This window comes from Symphodus melops (genome assembly GCF_947650265.1).
Source record: "Symphodus melops genome assembly, chromosome: 20".
Taxonomy (NCBI): domain Eukaryota; kingdom Metazoa; phylum Chordata; class Actinopteri; order Labriformes; family Labridae; genus Symphodus; species Symphodus melops.
In genome coordinates this window covers 12,056,833-12,081,264 of record NC_136710.1, presented here as the reverse complement: position 1 = coordinate 12,081,264, position 24,432 = coordinate 12,056,833, and the positions used below count along the sequence as shown (strand labels likewise).

At 41.0% G+C, this 24,432-nt stretch overlaps 1 protein-coding gene across 2 annotated transcripts in view; it reads left to right on the top strand.

The window, feature by feature from the left end:
• The first annotated feature begins 14,103 nt into the window (after positions 1-14,103).
• rbpjb (recombination signal binding protein for immunoglobulin kappa J region b) overlaps positions 14,104-24,432 on the top strand; it is a 53,386-nt gene continuing 43,057 nt past the window's right edge. The window contains exon 1 of one of the 2 annotated variants that reach the window (XM_079371741.1): positions 14,104-14,392. In XM_079371741.1, the coding sequence (XP_079227867.1) occupies positions 14,373-14,392 (20 nt within the window). In that variant the 5' untranslated portion in view covers positions 14,104-14,372. The remainder of the gene's footprint in view (positions 14,393-24,432) is intronic. The other variant, XM_079371742.1, reaches the window with a different exon arrangement.

Genomic DNA, 24,432 nt, shown 5'->3' with positions numbered 1-24,432 from the left:
CCTGCAAACCAGGATTAAACAGAGGTCATAACACTAGAGCGTTTTTCTAGTCTTCTGACTGCAGGTCACTCCTTCCCATTCACACACTGATAAAAGAGGCTGCTACCTAAAGTTACCAGTAGTAACTAATCCCATTCATTCATGTTCATACGCCCCCGAAAAAGCAGCAGTACTTTGGGGATAATGCTGTTTGCTACCTCTCCAGTCAATGTTTGTGCTTGTGCCGTGGTCCGTCTTCAGAGCGTGCCAGCAGCAGCACTACGCTCCACTGCAGTTTCAAATATGCTGCAAATGATGTCTAATTTCAACGCCATGCTCAAATCAGCTCTGAGAGCCAGTGTCCTTTCCATTTGCCATCCCTGTAAGACACATATCACTCTTGAGATTAGTGCAATGGCAGATATAACCAAACTCGTCTTGGTGTTAACATTGCAAATTATACTTTTTACATGCTTACACATACTTACACAGTGGCTCTCCCACTATGTTGACTAGCAGAGTAAATGGACTATGGCGGTCGCCTCGTTTTCATATGGTTGAAGATGTTTTTGACAGGATTATACATTCAAACGTAGGAAAAACTCAATTAAAAATGATGACTAGGCCTCAGTATCAGCATATTTGGTCACTGCACTCGCCACGCCTTCAGCTGAAAAAAATTAAATTTTTGGAACAGAGCTGCACTAAGCAATTACGCTCCTCCCTCACCGACCAATAAAAATCAAGAAGAGGCAGGCTTCTGATATCAATTTCTTAAACCACAATGGCTGAGCATAAACTTTTTAAGCGTACGTTATTTTCACATTTTCTAGGTGATATTCCCTTGAAAATAAAAAATAAAATGTTAAGCACAGTGAGCACATTCATGCAAAACATTCATTTAATGTGGCACTGTCGATGTAAGAAAAACTTTTAGCATTTACATCTAAAAGTCCACAGAAACTGTATGACTTTAAAGTTGGATTACTGGCGGAGAGCAGATGGTGTTTCATCAGACCTCTAACACATCTTGCCTGTCAGTGTCACTCTTTCCAAGTCATGGCCAACTCGCTTGTAGCTGCCGGCCACAAATAGCCAATTTGTTCCTTGACACAATTTAGCCAAACTCTGCTGTCTTTTTTTCTTTTTCATTTTCCTTTTTGTTCCATTCCTGTCATTTGTCTAACATTTCTTTCGTATGCAGCCCTTCTCATTTATAACTATTTAGAGTAATAGAAAAAGGGTAATAGATAGAAAGAGAGAGAGAAACATTGAAAACCACCAGACATTTTTCCGGATCCTTTCTCCAGATGTAATGCTAACAAATGCTAGCGAAGGCTTGGCTGCTTGTTCCCTGACACTTGGATGCCAGCTCTTCTGTGGTTTCATCCAATGAGCTCACCCGTATTGAAAATAACAGTGACATCACTGTTTTGGCCCATCGCAGCTCCCACCCAATCAGAAATCCGAGGTAACCCACAGCAAAGGCAGGAAAAGGCTGAAAATGAACAGAAAGAAACACAGAAAGGGGAAAAGATGGGAAGACGTTTTTATTTAAAGGTAATAAGGTTGTTTTATTGGAAGAAAAGGGATAAGAAAAAAGTGATGTTAAATTGGATACAGACAACCAAGACACATATGCATGCAAATAAATAGATTCACATTTCATTGTTGGTTTCAGCAGTATTGTGACTATCTTTGTCAATATCTCTCTTAACATTTAACATCTGTTGGGTGGTTTTGTTTAGGGTTTTTTTTCTGAAACTCAACACACAGCTTCTTATCTTTCAGTTATTTCCTCTCAAGGTCACAAGCTGACATACAAGCTGCTCTTCCTGACACAGCCTAATGTTGATCTACTGACCTTTTGACTTTGACATCTGCTTGAAACCCCCCAGCACCCTCCACTTTGCTGGTGAAAGGATTGAATGGACATGGGCTAGTATTAATTTATTTTGAAGATATCCAGTGCAGCAGAAAATAATCATAAATGTTACAGAATACAACAAACAAGATATTCTCAATGCATGGAAAGCAGTAGAAGCCCAAGAGTACATCCCTGGAGAAAACCTTTCCTAGCTTTCCATAAGGAATAATGCAATATGCCATCAAGAAATATATCAAGAAGTATTATACCGTAACAATATCGACATCAGTTGATAGCTTATCAAACACAATAAAAGTTCCTCTAGCAGCTGGTTTAATTAACAATTGTGTTAAGAAAGGAGTCAGATGACATTTTAGTCGAAAAAAAGTTTGTTATAGTGATACCCATTACATCATTTTTCATATTATGCCACTGTTGATAATAGTGCAACTCTAACACACAAAGTTCAATTTCAGATTCTACTTGTGATATTCATTACACTTATTAAGACTCTTTGTAATATTACTTTCACTTTCATGTGTTACATTACTGAATGTAAATACTGTACCACTTTTTTTTTTTTTCAAAAACCATAGACAATCATGATAGATATAATAGATAGTTGATATCACTTCAGTTTACTATAATAAATAATGTTATTTTTCTTTATTTAGAACATTGTGTTCTAATGTCTACATGTTGCTGATTTAACAAAGGAAGGAGACAACATTCATTCTTGATTTAGCGAAGGAGGCTTTGTCAGAGACCTTCACCAACGTATTTTGAATCATCAGCCTTGGGGTCACAACCTCACTTCATTAACCTTGAGTGGGTTAATGTCAACCTCTCCCCCCAGTGATGTCATGTTCAATGATGTGGGCTCAGGTTGGGGGGGTTTAAGGGGGATCTGTATGCATGTGCGTGTATGGACTTGGTGATAGAAGGGAAGAGGATGACGAGGGGGATCCTATTTGTTTGTTTTGCCCTCCAGACGTGTCCGAGCGCAGATTAAGGGATTTAGCTTTGTGGGGCCTTGAACAGGAGGGACTTAAACTCCTCACTCATTTACATCTCTACGACACACACTCACACACATACATACACAGGCATTGAAGAGGGTCAGAAAATACAGAAGTTTTCCTTTGTTTAAAATAAAGTGGGCAGCAATGGATGTATGGTTTTAGACAGTGAAGGAGAAAAGTAGAGAGGATGTTGTGTGTGCACAAAGTGATACCTCTTCCAGCCGTCTGATCTTCTCTTGTTTTAGGGCTAATCCCAACTTTAAGCACCAACAGAATTAAAGACCCCAGAGCCGGTGGCTTTGCCAGGTTTTGCACGCGATGGTCTGCTTAGAGAACAGCAGCTTTTCAGTTCTACTGCGTTTATACAAGTTAATGTATTTAATTTGAGATTTGACAAAAGAGGACTTGTGGAAAGCATAACTAAGTGCATTTTACCATTCCAAATATGTGATGAGTTACACACGTAAAAAAAAAACAACAACACATAACCACCCACTAAAAAATAAACACAACTGGCAAATAAGAAGGCCAAAAAAAAAAGAAAAAAAAACCCCACCCTGCGTGCTTCTTATATAGCTATTATGCAAAATATTCTTTTGGAATCTTTATGGATTATGTCATACTCCTTCGTATTCATACATCTTGTTAGGTGACATCAAGTTATGCATTCTGCTTTGTCCATATAGGCCCAAAACAATCACCACATACAGAAAGTTTCTCACAGGACTTTTTAGAAGGATTTTATCTTTAGGTACTCTACCTGAATATTTTCTTAAAATGGTCATTAAAACTTTAACTCAACCACTGTTAAAAGAAAAAATATATATTTTTCTTCTCTTGTATTTTAAATTGCTGCTGATTAAATAAATTAATTTAAATCAAGTTGCAACTCCTCCATCTCCTGCATCTAACACCAGCCTGCCACACGCACATATGGATCGGTGTGCGCGCGTGTGTGTGTGTGTGTGTGTGTGTGTGTGTGTGTGTGTGTGTGTGTGTGTGTGTGTGTAATTTGGGCAGAGGTTAAGAGGAGGGAGGTTGTGTTGGGTTGTGGGGGAGTTCAAACTCCAAACAAACGAATGAACGAACGCCAAGCTCAAATTCAACCGCAGGTCGGCGAGGGCGGGCTCTGGGCCTGTCTCTTTTGTAATGTATATCAAGTTCACCAGGGGCCTTTTCATGTGACAGGCCATTGTTAAAGAGGGGCTAGTCGGCGTTGCACTCCCTTCTTAACCCCTCCCACCTGACACGGGAGCAGGTCGGCCACAATTGTTTTATGGAAATGCACGCGGGCCAGGCCGGGTGTCTGCCAGGCGAGGACGGAGAGGAGGAATAAGGGGGGGGCATATCTTCTTTATAAGTGTGTGTGCGTGCGTGTGTGGCTTGATAGGTGGGGGGATTGGACGTGACGCCGACCCCTTCGAACGCCCCTGACCCTGAGCAGATGGCGAGGCAGGGTCTCTCTGCTGAGCCAGAATTAATAGCGTGTGCCATGTCACATTGTCTGAGAAGGGCCTGCAGAAAATTCAGCCCCCTCCCTCATCCCCCCTTTCTATCCTGATTTTTGCTCTCCCACTCCCCATCTCTACCTCCATTTACCACACCTTTTTTTTCCTTTTCTCCTTCAAAATGTTTCTATTTTCCTTTTGTTTTTTTCTCATCCACCTCTTTGTTCTTTTGCACTTTCAATAAATCCTTCACCTGTCACTAGCCTCCTTCTTTCCTGATTTCTGTTCCCTTGCTTCCTTTCTCATCGCCATCTCTTACTCTTTCAATGTCTTCTTCAAATTTGATCTTTCTTTCTTGTTCCCTGACATTTTTTAAATCATTTTTCTCACTATATGCATCACCTTGCTTCCCTCCTTCCTGATATTCTTCCCCCTTCTTGCCTCCTTAATCTCCCACCAACTTGTCCCGCACCCCCTTATACCCATCCATCTTCTTTTTATTCTTCACTATTATCTCGTTCTTTTCAGTCCCCCTACTCTTTTGTCTTCTTACTACCTCCCATACTGTATATCACATCTCTCTCCCACTTATCTCCTGATTATGATTCCCTTCACTTGTCCCACCTCTTTCTCTTTTTTACCAACCCATCTTCTCCTTTATCATTTTCACTCTGTTTTTCTAGCCCCCCTCTTTCCTCTTTTCTTTGCACTTTTTTTTTTACTTACAATACATACATTACGTTCCTCCCCCCTCCACTTCCCTCCTGCTTCCCCACAAAGTGCTCACTCTTCCAGCCACTCATTCCTCTCATTCAGTCACTCGTTCACTCTTTCATTCATTCACGTGCCGCCTCATTCATCCCTCTTTTTAACAGACACTCATTCACAGGTTTGCCCACTCGCCGAGGTTTTATGGGAGGACAATTAAGGCACCTGCGTTTCTAAAGCTCCCCTGCTGAATGCCTTCCACCCCGTTTCCTCACCCGTCTGTTCATACTGGGACCACTGTTCACTCGCTCACTTGTTCCAGTATCCGGCCTTGCTCACTTGCTCATGTACAGAGCTGCTGGCTCAGCACAATCACTCCATGTCACTTAGATAAAGATGTCTTTTCTTCATTAGTTTTGGTCTATATTCAAAAATAAAGCGGCTACATTTGAAAATCCTGGACTAAAAAATATTGTGTATGGAGATTTTTTTGGCACATGAGATTTATAATGTTAAATGATGCATTTTTTGAGAACCTTGACTTTCTGGTACACATGCTTGGAAAACATTTCTCAAAAAAATAAATGAAAATGAATTTGATGGAATTGGTCCAAGACGCAGCCTCCTCTTCTTACCATGAATAGAAATTACAGTAAAATGTCAATATTAACTGCAGGCTGAGAAACTATGAGCTGAAATAGCCCCTTGACATACATTTAATTGTAATTTCAATTTTGTCTTCAATTTTTTTTCTTTGCATAAAATAAAAATTCAAAACGGATTAATTTTCTTAGTTACTGCCAAGGAGTTTTCTGGATTGTCATGGTAGCAGTGGTGCAAACAACTTTATTTTGGTCAACTTTTATGTTCAATATGGTTTTGTTTAGTCTACAAACTACATAAGACAGATTTTTAAGGCCAACATTTTAATGATAATTAAACCACATTATTTTAAATGTTGATGCAAAAGAACAGCAAAAAAGTTAACCCATTGACCCGCATGTTAACATAGTTTAAGTTGAACATGTCCATAAGGCTTAAAGGCAGTATGTACAACATTCTACAGAGCAGAAATCCAGCATATCCTATGTAAGTATCATTCTGAGTCATGACTGTCTACGATGAGAAAACCCACAAGTCGCGTTGGCTGTGATGTTGTCAGAGCCGTATGGATGGGACAGCCGTCATATCTCTAGTGTATAAAAGCTGTTCAAGTGAAGGATTAGAGAAAAGAACAATAACATACTGTACTCACTACTTGTTTGAATGTCACAAAAGTGTTTTTAGATCATGGTCATTCAGTGTAAATGACCATGATCATTTAACTAAAAGTGGTACCATTAGCCTGCTAACACAACAATGCAGCTTGAGACAAGGACAGTTTTGACCGTTGCTTGCACTTAGCACTTAATTATGGTACGTTCCAATTTGATAACTCCTTTGTGGCAATGCAAGGGATAAGTGGTCGGAGGTGTGCCGTTGTAGGCCTACCTGTAGGAGGGTGGAGGATTCAGTTTAGCGGAGATGCAGCCAAACAGCTGTTTCTTTTGGCACGAGCCTTTGCTCAAGGGCGACATCTACTGGATCAAAAGTTACACATTCTTCCTTTAAAGTGAAAAATTAAAAAACTAACAACTTTACTGCAATTGTAGCTCTGTTAGGCTGCATGTGATATGTTAATATTATAATGCTAATTTTGTGAACTGTATTAGAAGATGACACGTTTTTTTAGGGAGCGCTGGTGGCGCAGTGGCACTGCACGCGCTCCCATGTATCGACGTTACAGTCCTCGCGGCGGCAACCCGGGTTTGTGTCCGATCTGTGGCAACTTTACCGCATGTCTCTCCCCACCTTCCGACTCTATCCACCATCCTATCCATTAAAGGCTAAAAAGTCCAAAAATAAAGTTTTAAAAAAAAAAGAAAATGAAAAGTTTACCATGTTGGTTAAGTGTGGTTTTATCAATATTAAAACTTAAACCCAATACATGGATTACCAGAGGATCACTAATCATTAAAAGGGTTTATCCTCAAGGGGGACATATTACAGCTTTCCCCAGAGCAGCTAACTTGTCTTATTGTAGCTTTGTGTGTGAGTGTTGACATCCACTATCTAATCTGTAGGCGTGGAGCCTTCTCAACTATTTGCCAGACCTCCCTTCTTTTCCTCATTTTCTCCTGGAGTGGCACAATTGTTGCCAAGAAGAGGGTCAGGGGTACGTTCGCCCTCTCAGATGTCCCCCCCATTCTAATCACCAGTCCTTTTCCTGTCCCCCTCTGACCCCACCTCCTTTGCCTGTATCTGCCTCCAGACAGACAGCATGGAAGATGCAGGATGAGGCCGGTGCTGAGGGTCATGGCCTTGGTGGTGCAGTCTCTTGTGTGTACTTTTTTGTGTTTGTATGCAATGTGTGGGTGTTTTTGTTGTGTATCTCAGTGTATCACCTCATCCTCTCATAGTCATTTTTTGTTTCTAATGTAGCACTGTGTGTTAGTGTGTGTACAGACATTTGTGTGTGTGAGGATGCAGAGTGAGTGTGTGGGCGTTAAAGTAAAGGTCAAGGTTTCAGAGGTTCACTTTGCTGAGGATTGTCCTCCCCCACCCTAACACCACCACCAATCAAATATGCTGAGGTTAACAAACTGAAGCTATCTGTCCAAACACTATTTTTTAAAGTTGCAATAGCAGTCTGGAATTAAAAAAAAAATCTACTTGTTAAAAGTAACACGCTCATGAGTGCATTGGGTGTGTGAAAAACGAGAGAAAACTTCCGGAGATATCAGTTTCAGAGAGATGTCCTCAAGGTTCAAAAATGCATTTTTTTCAGTTTGATTTAAGCCGGCCAAAGCATTTTGCACCCACTAATAACTGTTCATCATTTTTTTCGATGACAAAGTATAGCCTGTCGGCTGCTCTTGTTAAAGAAGCATTAATATCCAACATTGTAACACTATCGGACTGCTTCTGCTCAGAGCCTTCACCAAGCTTTGGCTTTTTAACTGACAGAGGCAACAGGCCAAGCTAAACGAGTAATGCAATGAAGAACCGCTGAGGCTTTTTTTTTTCTTTCAAAGTGGCACTTAAAGTTACTTTTGTTTAAAGGTTTTATTGTTTTGACAGTTTGACCCTTATTCCTGATAAGTCTCTTCAGGGTCTGGATTTTGGTTGTAGCTAGATAGATACTTTATTGACCCCGAAGGAAATTCAAAGCATACAGTTGCAGCTTACAAAGACACACAATTGTTCCAAATAAACCAAAAAAAAACATTGCCCCCCCTCCCCTACATATATACTAAATTTATTTGAAACAAAGATTTAAGGATCCCTGCATTAGTTAAAATTAAAAAATAGACCTATACGAAAAACTTTTGTGTGCTGTCTTTTTGGCCAACTGATTGCCATATCGACTCTTTATGCCCAGAAGATGATGTGATTCATTCGTATTATTTAGCCGTAGCTTCATGTTTACCACCAGGCCAGGGTTTAGTTTCTATCTTTCCATCTTACTCTTTTCCATAAAGCAATAAGGTGTGCCTATTAAAAACATCAAATATGAACATCTACGTAGGTTAGCATGTAAGATTACGATTTACCTGACATCCTAACAAAGACTTCTTTACAGTTCTATAGATATTATTCTTTTTCAGTGAAATAGTATTATTAGATGTGTTTCTCATTAAAAGAACTCAGATACAGTGTTCAAATGTAGAATTTCTCTTCATTCAGGACCACTAACTTCCCTCAGTTCCCTCAAACCATGTCAATTTTAATAGCAGATAGTTTGCAGGGGAAGATAGATGAAGGCTGCTTTGAAAAAAACGAAATGCATTAAACATATTTCCAGAGCTCATGATCAAATCTGTATTTTTAATCAAGGTACAAAACCCTAAGGCAGAGTCAGATTTAAAAAAAAAGATACAGGCAAATAAGTGAGGACTTGCGATCATCGAACCTTCCACAAAAGGTCTCAGTCCAGTCATTTCTCTGTTTATCTACATTGTATTTTCTGTTGATAACCATGGTTCTAATGGATTCATGGCTCCTTGTTGTGATTGTGTCTCACTGTGAAAGCCTATAATCTAACTCTACAGTATTAAAGCTATAAAATATACAGTGGATTGATTGCTATTGATAATAAATTTAATGGAGTTGTTATCAGTCATCAAAGATTTTAAGGCTTTCATTAAAGCCATAAACTGTTGGATTCCTTTCCTGAAGTTGTAGACTCCAGTCAATCATATCAAATTGCTTATTTTTTGATGTCATATACCGGCTGTGTAAAAGCTGCCAAATAGCGTGTTGGAGCAGTTCATGCCGTGTATACATTTGGCAGCTTGAACTCCTCATGAACCTCTCCGGTCCAGGGAAGGGGAAATGTCTCTTTCCTCATGACTCCCATTCGCCTCTCTTTCAAAAGAGAATGCTTGCAAAACAGGCGCTGTAGTTCCCTGGATAGTCTGCAAACTTATCACCCTGTCATTCCCCCCCCCCCCCCCCCCCCCCCTCTACAGGCTCTGGGATGTCTTTGGGAGCTAATTGAAATGACAGTCATGTGATAAAAGTGGGAGGCTTTGATGAAGGGGAGAGAGGGAGTAAAGGCGTGCACCCTCTCGTCCTTTCCATTTGTCAAGCTGTCTGCGTTGTCCACCCCTGGGTTTCCCCTTGTGGTGGACAGATGGACATAACGAACGGATGGACAGGCAGGGACGCCCTTCCCTCGGCTGTGAACCCAGACTAACACGAGCCAGACTTGATTCATTCCTGACTTTTAATCTTTTTATGTTCACCAAGGGATTATGATGAAAATGGTTTTCTCCTTCATTTGAAATGTTTATTTGCAGCTTACAAGTTGTGTTTTGTATTCTTACTTCTTTTTTTTGTCTGGCACACACAGCCAGTCCTTCAAGTCAGCGTTATCGGCTTGTCTGACATCTGACCCAGTGTCTCTCGACCTACCTTTCTGTCTGTCTCATTTCAGGAAGTTTCACCATACTCGCACTGCATCAAAAAGCTTTGAGTCAAAGAGCTGCTAATCAGACAACTAAAACTTCACTTCCTTTATTCACTCAATTTGTCTTTACTTTTTTCCACTTATTGAATAGTGCACTTTTTATTCTTATAAATGCTACAGCGGCAGCGCTATAATGTGATTAGCTTGATATGGACATTGGGAGAACCAAACGTTTTTATTACCCAGTTTGAAATAAAAGAAAAAATACAAATTGAACAAAAGGCTGATTCTTTTGTGACCCTTTAAAGTTTTCTGATTGCATTTGTTAATGTACAATACATTCAATACCTGGGTTTTAGAATGCAGAATCTTTACAGATATAACAGAGAGTTGTGACCTACTGTTGAGGGCGTTTTAATAGGAGCAGAGAATCGTTCTATCTCAATCTCTCTTTCCGTCTGAGCTACAGGCTTAAGCAGTCAAGTGAGTGGATTTATAGACCTGAGGCTTATGGCTCAGACACGATTGCTTGAATTGGCTTCGTCTCAATTAAAATAAATGGTTTTAACTCCTAATGAGGGAATGGTACATGAGGGGGAGAGTGAGACAGTGTTACAGACTCACTGCCTTATCGATGAAAAAAGCAAAGAAAAATAGCTTTTCACTCAGCCAACGGGAAAAAAATAAACAGAGAAAAATTCATTTTCTACGCAAATAAAAATTGACAAAGAGTGCATCAAGGAAGCTTTCAATCATATGTTTGAGTGATCTTTAATGCATGTTGTATGTTTTGCAACAGCCATAGAGTATAATAGTTCAATACAAAACATCTCTAACTTTAAAGAGTTGACAAAAAAGGGACACCTCCTCTATTCCATTTAGCTTCAGTTTCTCTAAAAAGCTTTTGCACTTGTGTCATTTCTCCTCCTCCTCTGTTTTTTATTTTTTACTGAGTTCAGCTGTAAAAAATTTGAGGAAACTTTATGCTTAACCATTCAGCCCAAGAGTGTAACTGGAGGTTCTCCGACGGCTATAAAAAAGAAAGGGAAAGGAAAAATGGTTGAGGGCAGGATGAGGTCCTCGTCTCTGTGTCTTCATAGCGCAGGCTGCGGGCCAGGCACACTCTCGAGCAAAACCTCTTGCCTAAAAGTTGTTTTCTCCCGTTTTTTTCCTGTAAGGCAGAACAGTGAAGCTCCATGAAAATACATTACACAGCTGAAAAACTGAAATGCATAGATTTCTGTAGTGTATTCAAGAGAGTAGAAGTATCCACAAAAAGTACTTTGACCCATGCACAAAACAAAGTTTTTTTAACTCAGATTTAGCCCCATCTTTTTACTGCCAGCCCCCTACGTAATGTTCCATGTGAAGTTGAGGTAAGCTGATGTGAGAAATATTTACAGAAATTCCCTATTACTGAGGGGGGGAGGATAATATTATTCTGTGATGAGCTGACCATAGACTGTATGCATATGTCTGGGGCCTTTTTTGTGCATGTAATAAAACTACTTTATTATGTTGTCTGTTTGCCAGTATGTTCTCTGCTATATACAGTAAATTCTTTATGTATGTTGAGCTACATGAAGCACTTGGATATAAGGGCAACATTTCTCATCATAGCCTTTGACTCTGCTGCTTCAACTACTACATCCAAATTATTTATTTTAAATATGATAGACATTTTCAGAAGTGCAGGTGTGAATATGGCTAAATTTTGAATTAAGTAGATAGATACTCAAAAGTATTATTTTAAGATTACAATATTTTAAAATTAATTATACACAAGTTAAAAATGTCCCACGTGCTCTTTGTTACTGAGACTTTGATGAGAACTTTTCCTCTTTCATGTCCATACCTTTAACTTGGAAGCAGCAACCAGTGAACTTTAGTGAATAAAAAAGTGACAGCTAACATGGCTCAGACCAAAGCAACCAGCAACCTCAAGGATAAACTGAGGCAGATGAAAAATAGTCAAAAACCGCTGTTCCTAAAACCACATGAGGCTGTCTCTAAAAATCAGTCAACATCCACGAAGCCCATTATTAAAAAACTTGCAAAAATAAAAAAATGTCATACCCTTGATACCAGTTTCATTTGTAGTGCTGTTTGAAAGAATCTGTGAGAACATGATAGTCATTGACCATGTACGGCAACTATTTTTTCAGGCTAGCTAACAAATAGCTTTGGTCAAAACAGACAATATAATTTTGATACCTCTGTTTCTTTTAAACCTGTTATAAAAAATGAAATGTCAGCTCATCTACATAATGTTCACTTCCAGCTAAAGTGAAGGTGGCTTCAGTGAAAATGCCAAACTAAAGGCCTTTTATCAGCATTTCATAAGACCAATAGGTGACTTATGGTGGTGCATAAATTTTTTTTTATTTGTTCTGTGTTTCAAATAAAACTACATATACCTGCATGCTTACGGCTCTCACAAAAAAAGTTTTTTATTTTTTATAGATTAAAAAATTACAGTACCAAAAAGATTTAAAAAGAAAATGTGCCATTTGCTGTCTTATACAACACTTGACAAAGGAAAAAATCAGTATATTTGAAAAAATGTCAAACATTTAAACCCATGTTCAAAATATTCACTGCTTTTTAACATCGCGGCATCTGTTTGTTTGTATTTGACTGTTTGATCTTTTCAGTCAGGCCACAGCCGCTTTTTCCCACACAAAATGGCTGCAGGCTGAGCACACACACAACATCTAACAAACAAGAGCATTGACTCGCAACAATTGTGGTCTCAGAAGTCTTCACTTTTTCTTTGAAGTTGGAAAAACTCCTACTCGAAGTCACTCGAAAGGTGAACAAAGATGCCAAACATATTTAAATGAATTTAAATGAAGAGACGTCAACACACAGACCTACACGAAGGTTTACGGCTTTCTGACCCCTCCCAGATAAATAAGTATGACCTGACCTGTTTGCAGAGGTGCTGGTAAAGCACACACAATCTTTGAAAATGGTCTCTGGCAAGGGGAGAAACTGAGGCAGACACAAACAGAAAGGCTTATAAATCCCATGCTACATTTCCAAGCATGATCATTCTTAATAATAGCCTCCCTTGTGCTGAGACCGAGGTTTGGGCTGTGTGGAGGGTGGTCATGGGGCTCCCCAATGTGATGGCGGTGCACTAATCTGCCCTGTAAGGCCCATTCGCATGTGTTCACACCATTGTTTCCACATTCGAAACAGGAACTGCTATGTTACCCAAAGGAATTATAAATGTGGTGTGCAGAAACCCTCCATTAATTCCTGCTCTTGTTTAAAGTCAGTGTGTCCTTGCAGTTTTATCACTTCTTGTGCAGGTTGATGAAAGGGGAGACCATGGACAGTTACAAAACTTTTATCTTAGAGCTCAAAGACTATTTAGACAATAGTCCAAGTACATTATAAAATACATTTCTTTGCTCTTTACTGAGATGTTTAAGTTTCAAAAATGTGCAAACAGACACACAAACACATGTGATATATATATATACTGTATATATATATGAATATATGGAAAAACACTGATGCTGCAGTTAACATTGGGCTCATTTAATTGTAGTGCTAGGGATGTAAAGAAAAGTAGTCAATTTATGTAGTGTTAAGAGTGTTGTAAACATATTCTGTAAAATAAACTTAAAGAATCATGTAATATATATATATATAATATATGGAAAATGTTTCCATTTTCCATATTGCTTTTATTTTATCTATCTATCATACAATACATTATATATACATTACATAACTTGTGTTTGCAAGCTAAGTTAGAATTTAAGAAAACATAAAATGTTAGAAACCTCAATAAAAATTAATGTGGAAAAAAAGGGATTTAACAAAATATGAATCCAAACTCCATAATTTTGATTTTGATGAAGGTTTAGTCGGTCTACTTAAAAAACACAGCTCTAGTTTATTTCTCAACTATACAGAAGGGGAATTTGGGACAGGGTTTGTATAAAAAAGTAAGTTGTTTAAGCCTGGGAAAAACGTCCCTTACTCTCCCCAAACCATTTGGTGCTGTAATTTATTACCCGGTAAACACGTGGGAATAGTATTTCAGCACCACAAGATAAACAACTACTCCACTTCTAGAAAGTCTCGCGATATGGGACGCTCCCTGTGTGCTCGCCTATTGTGAGAGTTTTCCACCTCTCGCGTGATCTTCGAAGTTTCCCACGCCTGTTGTTGTGGCGTCTGCCCTTTTCGCTCACTCTCTCCCTCTCTGTTACCGCTAGCCGCCGCCTCCCCTTTTTCTCCGTCTTCCTCACCCACCCCCTTTCTCTCCGTCTCCCTCGTCCCTACACCTCCAGTCTGCTTCTGTTGTCTCGGCGGATTGTTGGGCTGTGGGAGAGAAAGGATATCGCGAGTATTGGAGTTTTGGTGAGAGTTTGTTGAAGATGGCGCCTGTTGTGACAGGGTGAGTCTGAGATTCGGGTCTGGTGGTGGGGAGCAGAGTTGAAGAGAATACAAGTTATTGACATGAAACTGCCTAATTTTAGTTTGTGTTATAACGTGCAGGGAAAAGCTAGTGTTTTGACATCGGGTCTCGACCCTACAAGTAATTTCTTTGTCTCAGTGTGTTTGCGTGCGGGTGTTTTTTCTTCTTCTTAGACTAGTAAACGTTACTGGTCTGGTCTGACTGTTGCTGCAGTGTTTTTGTGAGCTAGCCTCTGCTAACCGATACTTCACCCTCGGTGGTCTTCTCTCCCAGACAACGGAGAGCTATGAGCTAGCAGGCTAAGCCAGCGAGCCAAACACACCAATTGAAGCATGCTTTTAAAACAATTTTAGCCTGAATAAAAAGTAAATGTTTTGCTTGGACTGGTAGAAGCTGAAAACAGTTTTTTTTCTATTCATGCTGCTGCATTTGTTTTCGAAACGTGCTCGCCTATTAGCCCGGCAGCACGTTTCCAATTGGTTTCACGACTTAACGCAGCTAGCTGTCCGATAATGGACGTCAGCTAGCGATATGTAACTGAAACACGTTGCGGCTTTGTGAGCAAGCAATCCCCCTTTGGCAGTGTTTTTTTAAAATATTGACTTTATTAATTGATAGTTTTGACTTTGCCAGTCGCATTGAAGCTTGGATATGGCACATGCGCTGAAAAGCGTGTACTCATTGGACTTCAGCGTCTTTTGAGGAAGACAGTGCACGAATATACAGTTTACTACTCACTACTGCAGCTCTCTAACTCTGATCATTGCTGAAAACACTGTCGACTAGTTATCCATATATTTCTATCGCAGTCAACACTCAGCCATGTGAACTTCACTCTCATGACTGAAATAAAAGGCTCATGGGCCGGTTTAGTGTCCCTGGTCCAGTCTGCTGAATATGACAGGCACACATGCACTGAAGAACTGAGCTTTACATGTAGCTAATAACCAGCTTTTCTAAGTCTCGAAACACTTCCTCTAAATCGAATTTAAAGTTTTTATCTTCAAGTTGGTTGCATTTTCCAACTTTAAAAGACCTCATTAGGCTTAGTGGGCGTGCTGTAATTGCTACTAGATAATACATCAGTGATAAGTGTTTCAGCAAAGGCTTTTATGGGAATAATGGTCTTTGTTAGCATTATCTAACTTTCCATTGAATGGACAGAAAATGTCAAGGACATTTTTCCAAGTAGTGCTTTGGTCATTGCATCATCAGTGAAGTGTCCATGCTAGTTCACATAAATACACTGTAGTGTGGAACCACGACACTCAAGGAAGCGATTTTTCTTGCTTCATTGGTTGATCCAGTTTTAAATGATTTGTCTGCACACCAACTAGACACGGATCTAGTAGTTTTTTTTTTTTTGTAACTCTTGAGGCTATAATCCCTGCAGACAGCTCAGTGGGTGACAGACATTTGCTGGGCTTGTTGGAGGTGTGTGTATGTTAGTAGGAAAAGGGGGGTGGGGGGGATGGATGTGCATGTTCATTTGGGGCTTTCCAGCAGACCTGAACTGATTTCAGTTGGGTGGGGGTGGGAGGGGGGGAAGCTGAAGGGAAGGAGGGAGCAAGCTAGAGGGCAGGCGGGTCAGGTCTGGGTGGCTGGCCACCTGTCCAGATGATATCTCCAAATTCATGTTGTTGTTTTTTTGCTGCGGGTAGAGGAGACTGGGGGTTGGTTTGGGGGGGGGGGGCCTGAAAATTAAAGTGCCATAAGGGGTCTTTTTTTGCCAGTGGCAGGCTGTGCTCGCAGAAACGGTTGGAGGCATCACTGAGCCTGACCGCAGCCTTCATGTACGCTTTGAATGGCTTTAAACAGGGAGGGGCTCCACAACCAGGGGCCTGTTAGTGGTATCATGACTCTCTGGTTGAAGTATTACAGAGGAGCTTTGAGTCTAAAGTTGAAGCTTTAAATTCACTTTACAGTCAACATTGCAAGATTATATGTTTTAAAGCTCATTTTCTCTCATTTTGTCTCAGTTTAATGTGTCTCAATGCCATTCCTATTGTGGCAATCATTTCTGTCAATGTGCAAAAATGTTAGTGTCAGTTACCACACGGTTCAACACTAAACTTTGTAGAGAACTGCGTTTCACTACCTGGTGACCATTTCTCATTTTATGTGATGTAGAAAGTTTTGACCGGCAGGTGCTCTGCAGGATTTGGGGTTCAGTGCTTTCTTTATCAAGCATCAAAAGTTGGAGTTGGCTGATGTGTGTGTGTCTGTCTGTGTGCCACCTTTTTTCACAAGCTGATGATACATGTTAATGTTTTGTTTCCAGAAACTGTGCCTTTTTTTATTTATTTATTTATTTTTTTACTTATTAACGTTTGAGGACAAACATCTTTGCTCGTTCCTCATCTCCACACACGTGCTCACCTGCTCCTCCCCTTTCTCCTTCCTCTCGTACACCCAGCAGACTGTCTTGTCTTACCTCACTTTGTAGCTTGGTTTATTGTTTGTTCTTGACAGTATTCAATAGCAGCAGGTTGGAGACGCTCAAGTTAGGTCCTCTGTTCATGTTTTGAAACGTCTGACTCGGTATTCTATAAACCACATCAGGAGATCGCTGCTCAGTGATGATGACTCGTATGTCGTGCATCACAACAACAACCGCAACTGCAGGAATATAAAAAAAAGAAGGGGCATATGAAGCTACAGTATTGAAACAATCATTTACACTGGGGGCATACGGAAGGGATGGACTTCTCACTCTCACGGGTGTTTCTCTCTCTCTCTCTCTCTCTCTGCTTTTGGACTTCACTTGTTTTAGGACTAGGAGTAAGTTAATCACGATAAGTGTCTTCCAAAAAGTGAATTCTATGCTTCATGCTTGATAAGACACTCTTAATCAACAGGTCAGTTATCCATTGCCCTTTCGATCATGTTAACAGTGGCCCCCAACGTGGCGTTGTCAAACACAAAATTCACACTTTTTTTTTTAAAGATTTATTTTTGGCCTTTCGCCTTTATTATGATAGATAGAGGCGGAAATCGGGGAGAGACATGTGGGAAAGGAGCCACAGGCCGGACGCGAACCCGGGCCGCCCGCGCCAGGACCATAGCCTCGCTACATGGGACGCTGCTGTGCCGCCAGCGCCCCAACAAAATTCACACATTTGATCAACATATTTTTGCTTGGAAAAAGTCTGAATTAGAAAATTGAGGACGCAACACAGTCTTATAAATAATATCACAGACAAGACAAAAACTATGTGCAAATATTTCAAGAAGACGGGGAACGAGAAAAATGGTGCAACTAACAAGATGCGGCTTTTATTCGACACCACAATGAGTCAATCCAATCAACTTCCCTTGTTGTGAGAAAAAAAAACCATTAAAATGCCAAACTCCACTGACAAGCGGGGTTGAAGCCCCTAAATGAATTTTCTACGGTCATAATTTATGTACAGTCTCTTTTAGTCAAATAATCGAGATAGAATTGTGAGTTTAGTCAATCTTCACTTCATATTTTACTCTTTGAAAAACTTATGAGTCCCATTACCCAACGCACAAGATCAAAATGTCCAATCGTTTCTCGAATGACAAAAATTATTTACACAAAATGTTCCAATGAAATAAGCTGGTCAAAGTGCTTATGACCAGCTTATGTTGTTTGAGGTTGGATGCTTTATGAATTTTCATCATTTCATCATTGATAAATAATTTCATCTCTCACTTAGGCTGGGGCGATAAAACAATAACGATAATTGTGATCTATTTTTTTTTGTACAATCTAAAAAATGTTTGATAGGAGGTAGCGTAGCGTCCCCACGTCTGGAGGCTACACTCCTCATGTGGGCGGCCCAGGTTCGACTCCAGCCTGTGGCTTCTTTCCCGCCTGTCGATCCCCTCTCTCTCTCTCCCAGTTTTCCGACCCTATCCACTGTCTCCCTCTCTTAAAAAGGCAAAAAAAGCCAAAAACATATCTTAAAAAAAATGTTTAATAGAATTTAACCAGTAATTACACCACCCAACTACTGGGAAACAGTCGCTAATGTGCATGGAACGTAGTTGCCACCCAACATCAAAGAGAAGAAAAAGACGTTGATCAGCCAATCACGTCGCAGGGATATCGGTAGATAGATAGATAGATAGATAGATAGATAGATACTTTATTGATCCCGAGGGAAATTCAGGTAGGCTGGCTTACAGACATTCGGAGCGAAATGAAAACAGCTGAAATGAAATTAGCGTTAGCTGCACAGAAGAAAGCGCTGAGCAGGCCAGCTCAAAGCACGGAGAAAACATCGTCGACAAGAAAGAACGCTAACATGCCGTTTACTGTGCGGGAGATTAGTGCAGCTAAATGTGCAACACTGAAAAACCCTTCTCTGTTTGACACAATAACTGAAATAAATAATAAATAAACAATAATAAATGGGAATACGTCCCAAACCAGTGTTTGTGTGGACCGTGTTGTGAATAATATAAACAGTGTACGGTGTTGAGCTTTAGTAAGCAGCGGGCCAGTAAGTTAAGTGTTACTAGCTAGCAGCTTACTGTCATATCAGCGTTCCCAGCTCTGTGGACTGAGCCTATGTCAGTAAACTGTTTCTGTTAAGTTATAGAGTGGCAATAAAGAATAGTTGAACCATAATTAACCATCTGATTTCTTCACTCAGAAGAAAAAAATCATTTTGAAAGAATCCTGAATTCAAAATTGATCGTGATAATTACCGATATCGACTGATATTGACATTTTTTATGGTGACAACATTTTTTAGTCATATCACCCAGGCCTGCTCTCAATGAGAACTGCGCTTCGACCATAGTGTTGTGCACATTTACAGGTTCAAATGTTGTTGGGCCGCATATTACAAGATTCTCTGAAGAAGTTTTGTAAGATTTTTCTGAAGTTGTTCTAAAGATTTCTAAGAAAACTATCCGTCAGATTCACCAATGTGTTCTTTAATGACTGAACTTTTTGTAGCTGTGTTCTTATCTCATTGTGTTTATAGGTTGAATGCATTTGCGTTAGCATAACTGCCCCCCAATAACCCATAAAAGGGCATGAGTTAAGGGCCACTGACAAACATACTTGCAGGCTGGTGGCACAACTTGTTGTACAAAGTGGAGATAATGGTGTATTAATAATATCCATATCTGTGATTGAAATGTGGGCTGTTGTTTGAGTGCTAATGGTTGGGGAAATGCTAAGGTTAGGGTACTTGAGCTTTTTGTAATTTTTCCTCCTCTGTGCCAGAAAAAACCCCCCCGGATGAACCCATCGCTGAAAGAGCCGCACTGTTCACCTGGGATGATAAAAGCATGAATCACTTATTTCAACACCGCTCTGGCTTTGTCGTGCCCCCGGGGGATGGGATTCCATTTGGCTCTCCCCCTCCATCCCTCTGCCAAAAAAAAGGGGGGATTGAGTCTTTTAGGCCAAAAGCCAAACGTCTATGTGCCGGTGTAATGATACCAGCAAGCTTTTTTTGCTTTGCAAACGTTGTGTTCTTGCATTTGTCATCACCGGCGTGTGGTTTTAACTGTGCGGCTGTGTGTAAGGTGATCAAGCGTGCGTGTGTGTCTGTGTGTGTGTGTGTGTGTGTGGAGCGTACCTAGACATTAAAGTTGATCTGTGTGTTTAAATGTGTGTGTGTGCACGTGCATCAACTCCCCGGGGTCCTCTCCTCTTCCCCGCTTCCCCTTATGAAAGGAGAGGTTCAGAGGGAGCAGCAGATGTCGAAGCGCTGACCTTTATGGTGGCAAAGGCTCGGGTTGGAGTTAAAAGACATGCCGAGTTACCCCCGCCTCCCCCTTGGCCCTCAAAGCGGCCGCTCTGTGTCCACAAACGAACACTCTGCTACCTCGCTGGATGGATGGTTAACGGCGGAGATGACACAAGCCACCTGATCTGTGTGTCACCTCAGTATCCCGAAGCGCCCAGAGCTTTCCTCCATCCAGCCAGAACTGTGAAAAGCTTCAAAGTGTGTGGCATGTTGTGGTTTTTTTTTAAAGGGGGGGGGGGGTACAAGCCAGGGGGCGAGCTGTACAGAAGTCACAGGCAAAGCACCAAAGCGAACGCGCCACCGCCAGACATCTTTTGGGGGATTTATTCTCCTGCGTACAGTAGCCTATTGTTTTGGAAGTTCATGCATATCCATTACTTCACATGATTGAAATATCCCCCGGAGCCTATAGTTGCATTCAGGGTTCAGATTCAACTTGTTTGCTCGAGTGACGATGGGCCTTTAAAAGCACCACACACACACGCACACACACACGCCCTCGTTGACTCAGTTGCTTCATTCTCTCGTTTCCTCATTCAGCCTGTTTGTGTGTCTCGGCAGTCTCAAGGGAACAACCACAGGAGACACCCAAGGGGATAGAAGTGCACATTTTTGGCTTGGGTGGCTGCCAGCTTGGCAATCCTCATTCTTGGTACACAGCCATGCGCTTTAGTGTGCGAGAAGCAGGTATAGCATTTAGCTCTACTTTAGAGCACAGTTTCCCATTATTATAATCCAACACATGCATCAGTACTGAAGCAGGCTGAATTTTTGAACAAATGACTGACATTTATTTTTTCTGTCTTTTTGGGCTTATTTTGCCTTTTCCTGTAGAGACATAACAGTTGATAGAGACATGCAGGACAAGATGGTCATGTTCTCACTTGTGTGTAGACTTGAAATATATTCTGAGTGAGTTCATCCTTTTTTTTTTCTTTTTTTTTTTCTTTTTTCAATCTCTGGCACTTCCAAAAGTCATGCTGCTGTTTTCCTCGGCAAGAATAAGAAAGAACATTTTTTGTGTAAATCTAAAACCAGTGTGGTTTTTGAAAACAGCCCTGGCGTCATGTTTGATAAAGGGCCCAAGTTCTGTCCGTGTTGTTGTTGGCGGTGGCTTCCCCCCTCTTCCACTTCTTCGCTCAGACACGAGAGAGAGAAAAATCGTCCACGAGGCAAACACGTCAGACGCTGGAAGGACGTACCTACCCGCTGACTCTTGTTCTGGAGCGGCGGCTCGTTGTCTTTCTCTAATCGCTCTCCTCTATTCCAAAAGTTTCCTCAGCTCCGACTTTGGCCTTTCCTTGCCCCCCTGTCCTTCTGCTGTTTTGTAGCGATTGCAGCGTCACCAAGGGAGCAGCGGTTTTCACAGTGTCAGCAGCTTTTGCCCCCGCAGTCCCTCCACATTCAGGATGTTTCATTCAGAAAACATGAACTAATTCCCTCTGTCTGACTCCTGTTTGCTTTCATTCAGCTCCAGTGAGCACACTCACCTACTTCCTATGTTGGGGCAGCTGAAATTGAGAGGAAAAAATATGAACACAATTAACACTTGTGTTTCTTCCTCTTTCCTTTTTTTTTCTTTTTTTGCCTCCCATCTCCACACAGGAGACACAAAAATGAAAAGCCAACGTAAGAGAGAAAGCTCGATTCTCTTCCTCTGCCGGCACAGATAGCCGCGTTGTTATTCTCAGCCGTGGCGGCGAGGGCTCAGAAGCATTGTTTGAGCGTCTCGCTGTTGTCAGAACGCTCAGTCTGTTCCATGATAAGCACACAGGACGGCTCATCCATTCAGAGGAAGGTTACAAACATACACAGGATCTCCCGTGTTGGGAAAGCCCCCCCCCCCCAAGCAAGCTGCATCCCGCGCCTGTAAGCCACAACCACTTTTACTGAGGCTGCTCAGTTTATGGAAAAAATCATAATCAGGATTATTTAAATTGATATTGAGATCAAGATTATTACACGCGATGACTCACTGATTTGCAACATCTGGATCCACTTGCATGTGGAACTTATAACCTCCCAACATTTTAACATGCTGAGCCCTTTGCAAAACAAGCAGCACACAAATATGAACTTAAATATAAGGAAAAGAACAAACACCACACATGACAAAACGTCCGGCCAAAACATGCGCAGCACGGCGTGCGACACAGCTAATGTTTTAGTTTGAATGATCCCGTTTTTTTTTTTATGACCTCGGGAAGTCCAAAATCTAAATGAAATGGACGAATTGCCCAGGCTTCACTTTCACTGTATTTGATAAGAAGGGAGTGGTGCGCAGTAGAGCTGAAACGATTCCTCAAATAACTCGATTACAAAAATTAATCGAGGAATTTTCGCTGCCTCGAAGCTTCGTTATGTTATGTTTTTTTTTTTTTTTGCGTCATCAACACTTTGGTATGAGTATAAAACACGTTTAATGTAGCTGCAGCTACCTGCTCCTCTCTCTGAGACACACACACACGCGAGCGCGGCGTGCCCCTTTTAACTTTTAGTCAGCACACAGTTGATCCGTGATCCATACGACCCAGTCGGGAACACTTGATCCGGTCAAACGGTCGGCTTTTCTCCGTTCACTCTCTCCGTGTTTGCAGCTAACATAACGATAGCAACGTCCTCTCACAGTCTCTGTCATAGACGCGTCTCTGGTCTCTGTAGTCTGTGAGCGCGCTGAATGCACGCGCTGCAGGAGCAGACAGAGAAACACTTTTAACAATAAACAGGCTGATTATATGAAATGTCTGATGTCTTCAAAGCTAAATCAAGACAGAACTTGTTTGTGGAATAATAATTTAGCAAATATATATTTAACGTTTCTCAATTTCCTTATCTGACATAATGATTGATTCTGTGATTGATTCAACAGATCATAATGCTTTCTCAATTAAATGTACTGTAACAGATGTGTAGGCTACACAAACCAGTATTTGCTATTTCAGCCATTAAAACGTGTTTAGCCTGTATTTTTCATCTACCTGCCACCTTGACCAGTGAATCAAAAGTTTATTTGGGTGACTGTCAGTAATATGGTGAGTGTCAGCAGCTGTGGAGCAGAGGTGGTTGGTTGTAACAAGCAGGCGTTACCATGGTAACTGTAAAGAAGCAGGTTTGTAGGGACGACCCAAGATGAGTTAAACCTTAATTAAACAAAATTATGATTTATTCGATTACTCGATTAATCGCCGGGATATTCGATAGAATACTCGATTACTAAAATATTCGATAGCTGCAGCTCTAATTAAATGTACTGTAACAGATGTGTAGGCTACACAAAACAGTATTTGCTATTTCAGCCATTAAAACGTGTTTGGCCTGTATTTTTCATCTACCTGCCGCCTTGACCAGTGAATCAGAAAGTGAATTTGGGACCCTGTCAGTAATATGGTGAGCATCATCATCAGCAGCTGTAGAGCAGAGGTGGTTGGCTGTAACAAGCAGGCGTTTCCATGGTTACTGGTTTGTAGGGACGACCCAAGACGAGTTAAACCTTAATTAAGCAAAAGTATGATTTATTAGATTACTCGATTAATTGACGGGATATTCGATAGAATACTCGATTACTAAAATATTCGATAGCTGCAGCTCTAGTGCGCAGTATGACTCTGAATGATCAACTCAGGTTCAAAATGACTCAATGCACCTCAATGTAAGCAGAGAAACTACAAACTACAGATCTGTCCTTCGTGGCAGCTCAGCTCTCGGACCCTCCTGTTGCAACGTCTCCGAGCAGCTGTTGGAGATGGGGCTGGTCGCTACGACGACGTCATTTCAGCTGATTATTACGATAAATGTCAAATGGCAGAAGGCAGATTTTTGCTCCCGAGTCGGTTAATTGTGGTTGTCGATTATTTTGTCCTGTCTGAACATGACAAACTATACTTGAACAAAGGATCGTTTCCCGATCATAAGCGCGGTGCTTTTTTTGCAGGTCATTCCTTCGCCCTCAGCTGATTTATTTCAAACGGCGGGGAAGTTTTTCTGTTGCTGCTCTTTTTAAAATCACATTTGCAGAACAGACTACTTTGTTTTTTTGTTTTTTTTGTTTGACGATACATCACCCCAAATCTCCTGAAGTTGAACGCCCCTTTTCTTGTTGACGATATTTTCTCCCTACTTGAAGCTGATTGGCTCAGAGTTTTCTTCCCACATTTCACCATCAGAAGCTCAGCGCGCGGAGCTGGAAATGACTCGCTCGAGCTGCACTCATCTTCGGCACACTTTGCTCCGCGTTTTGTCGGACTGTGAACGGCGATAATGTCTCTAAACTGCCGACGTTGAGGG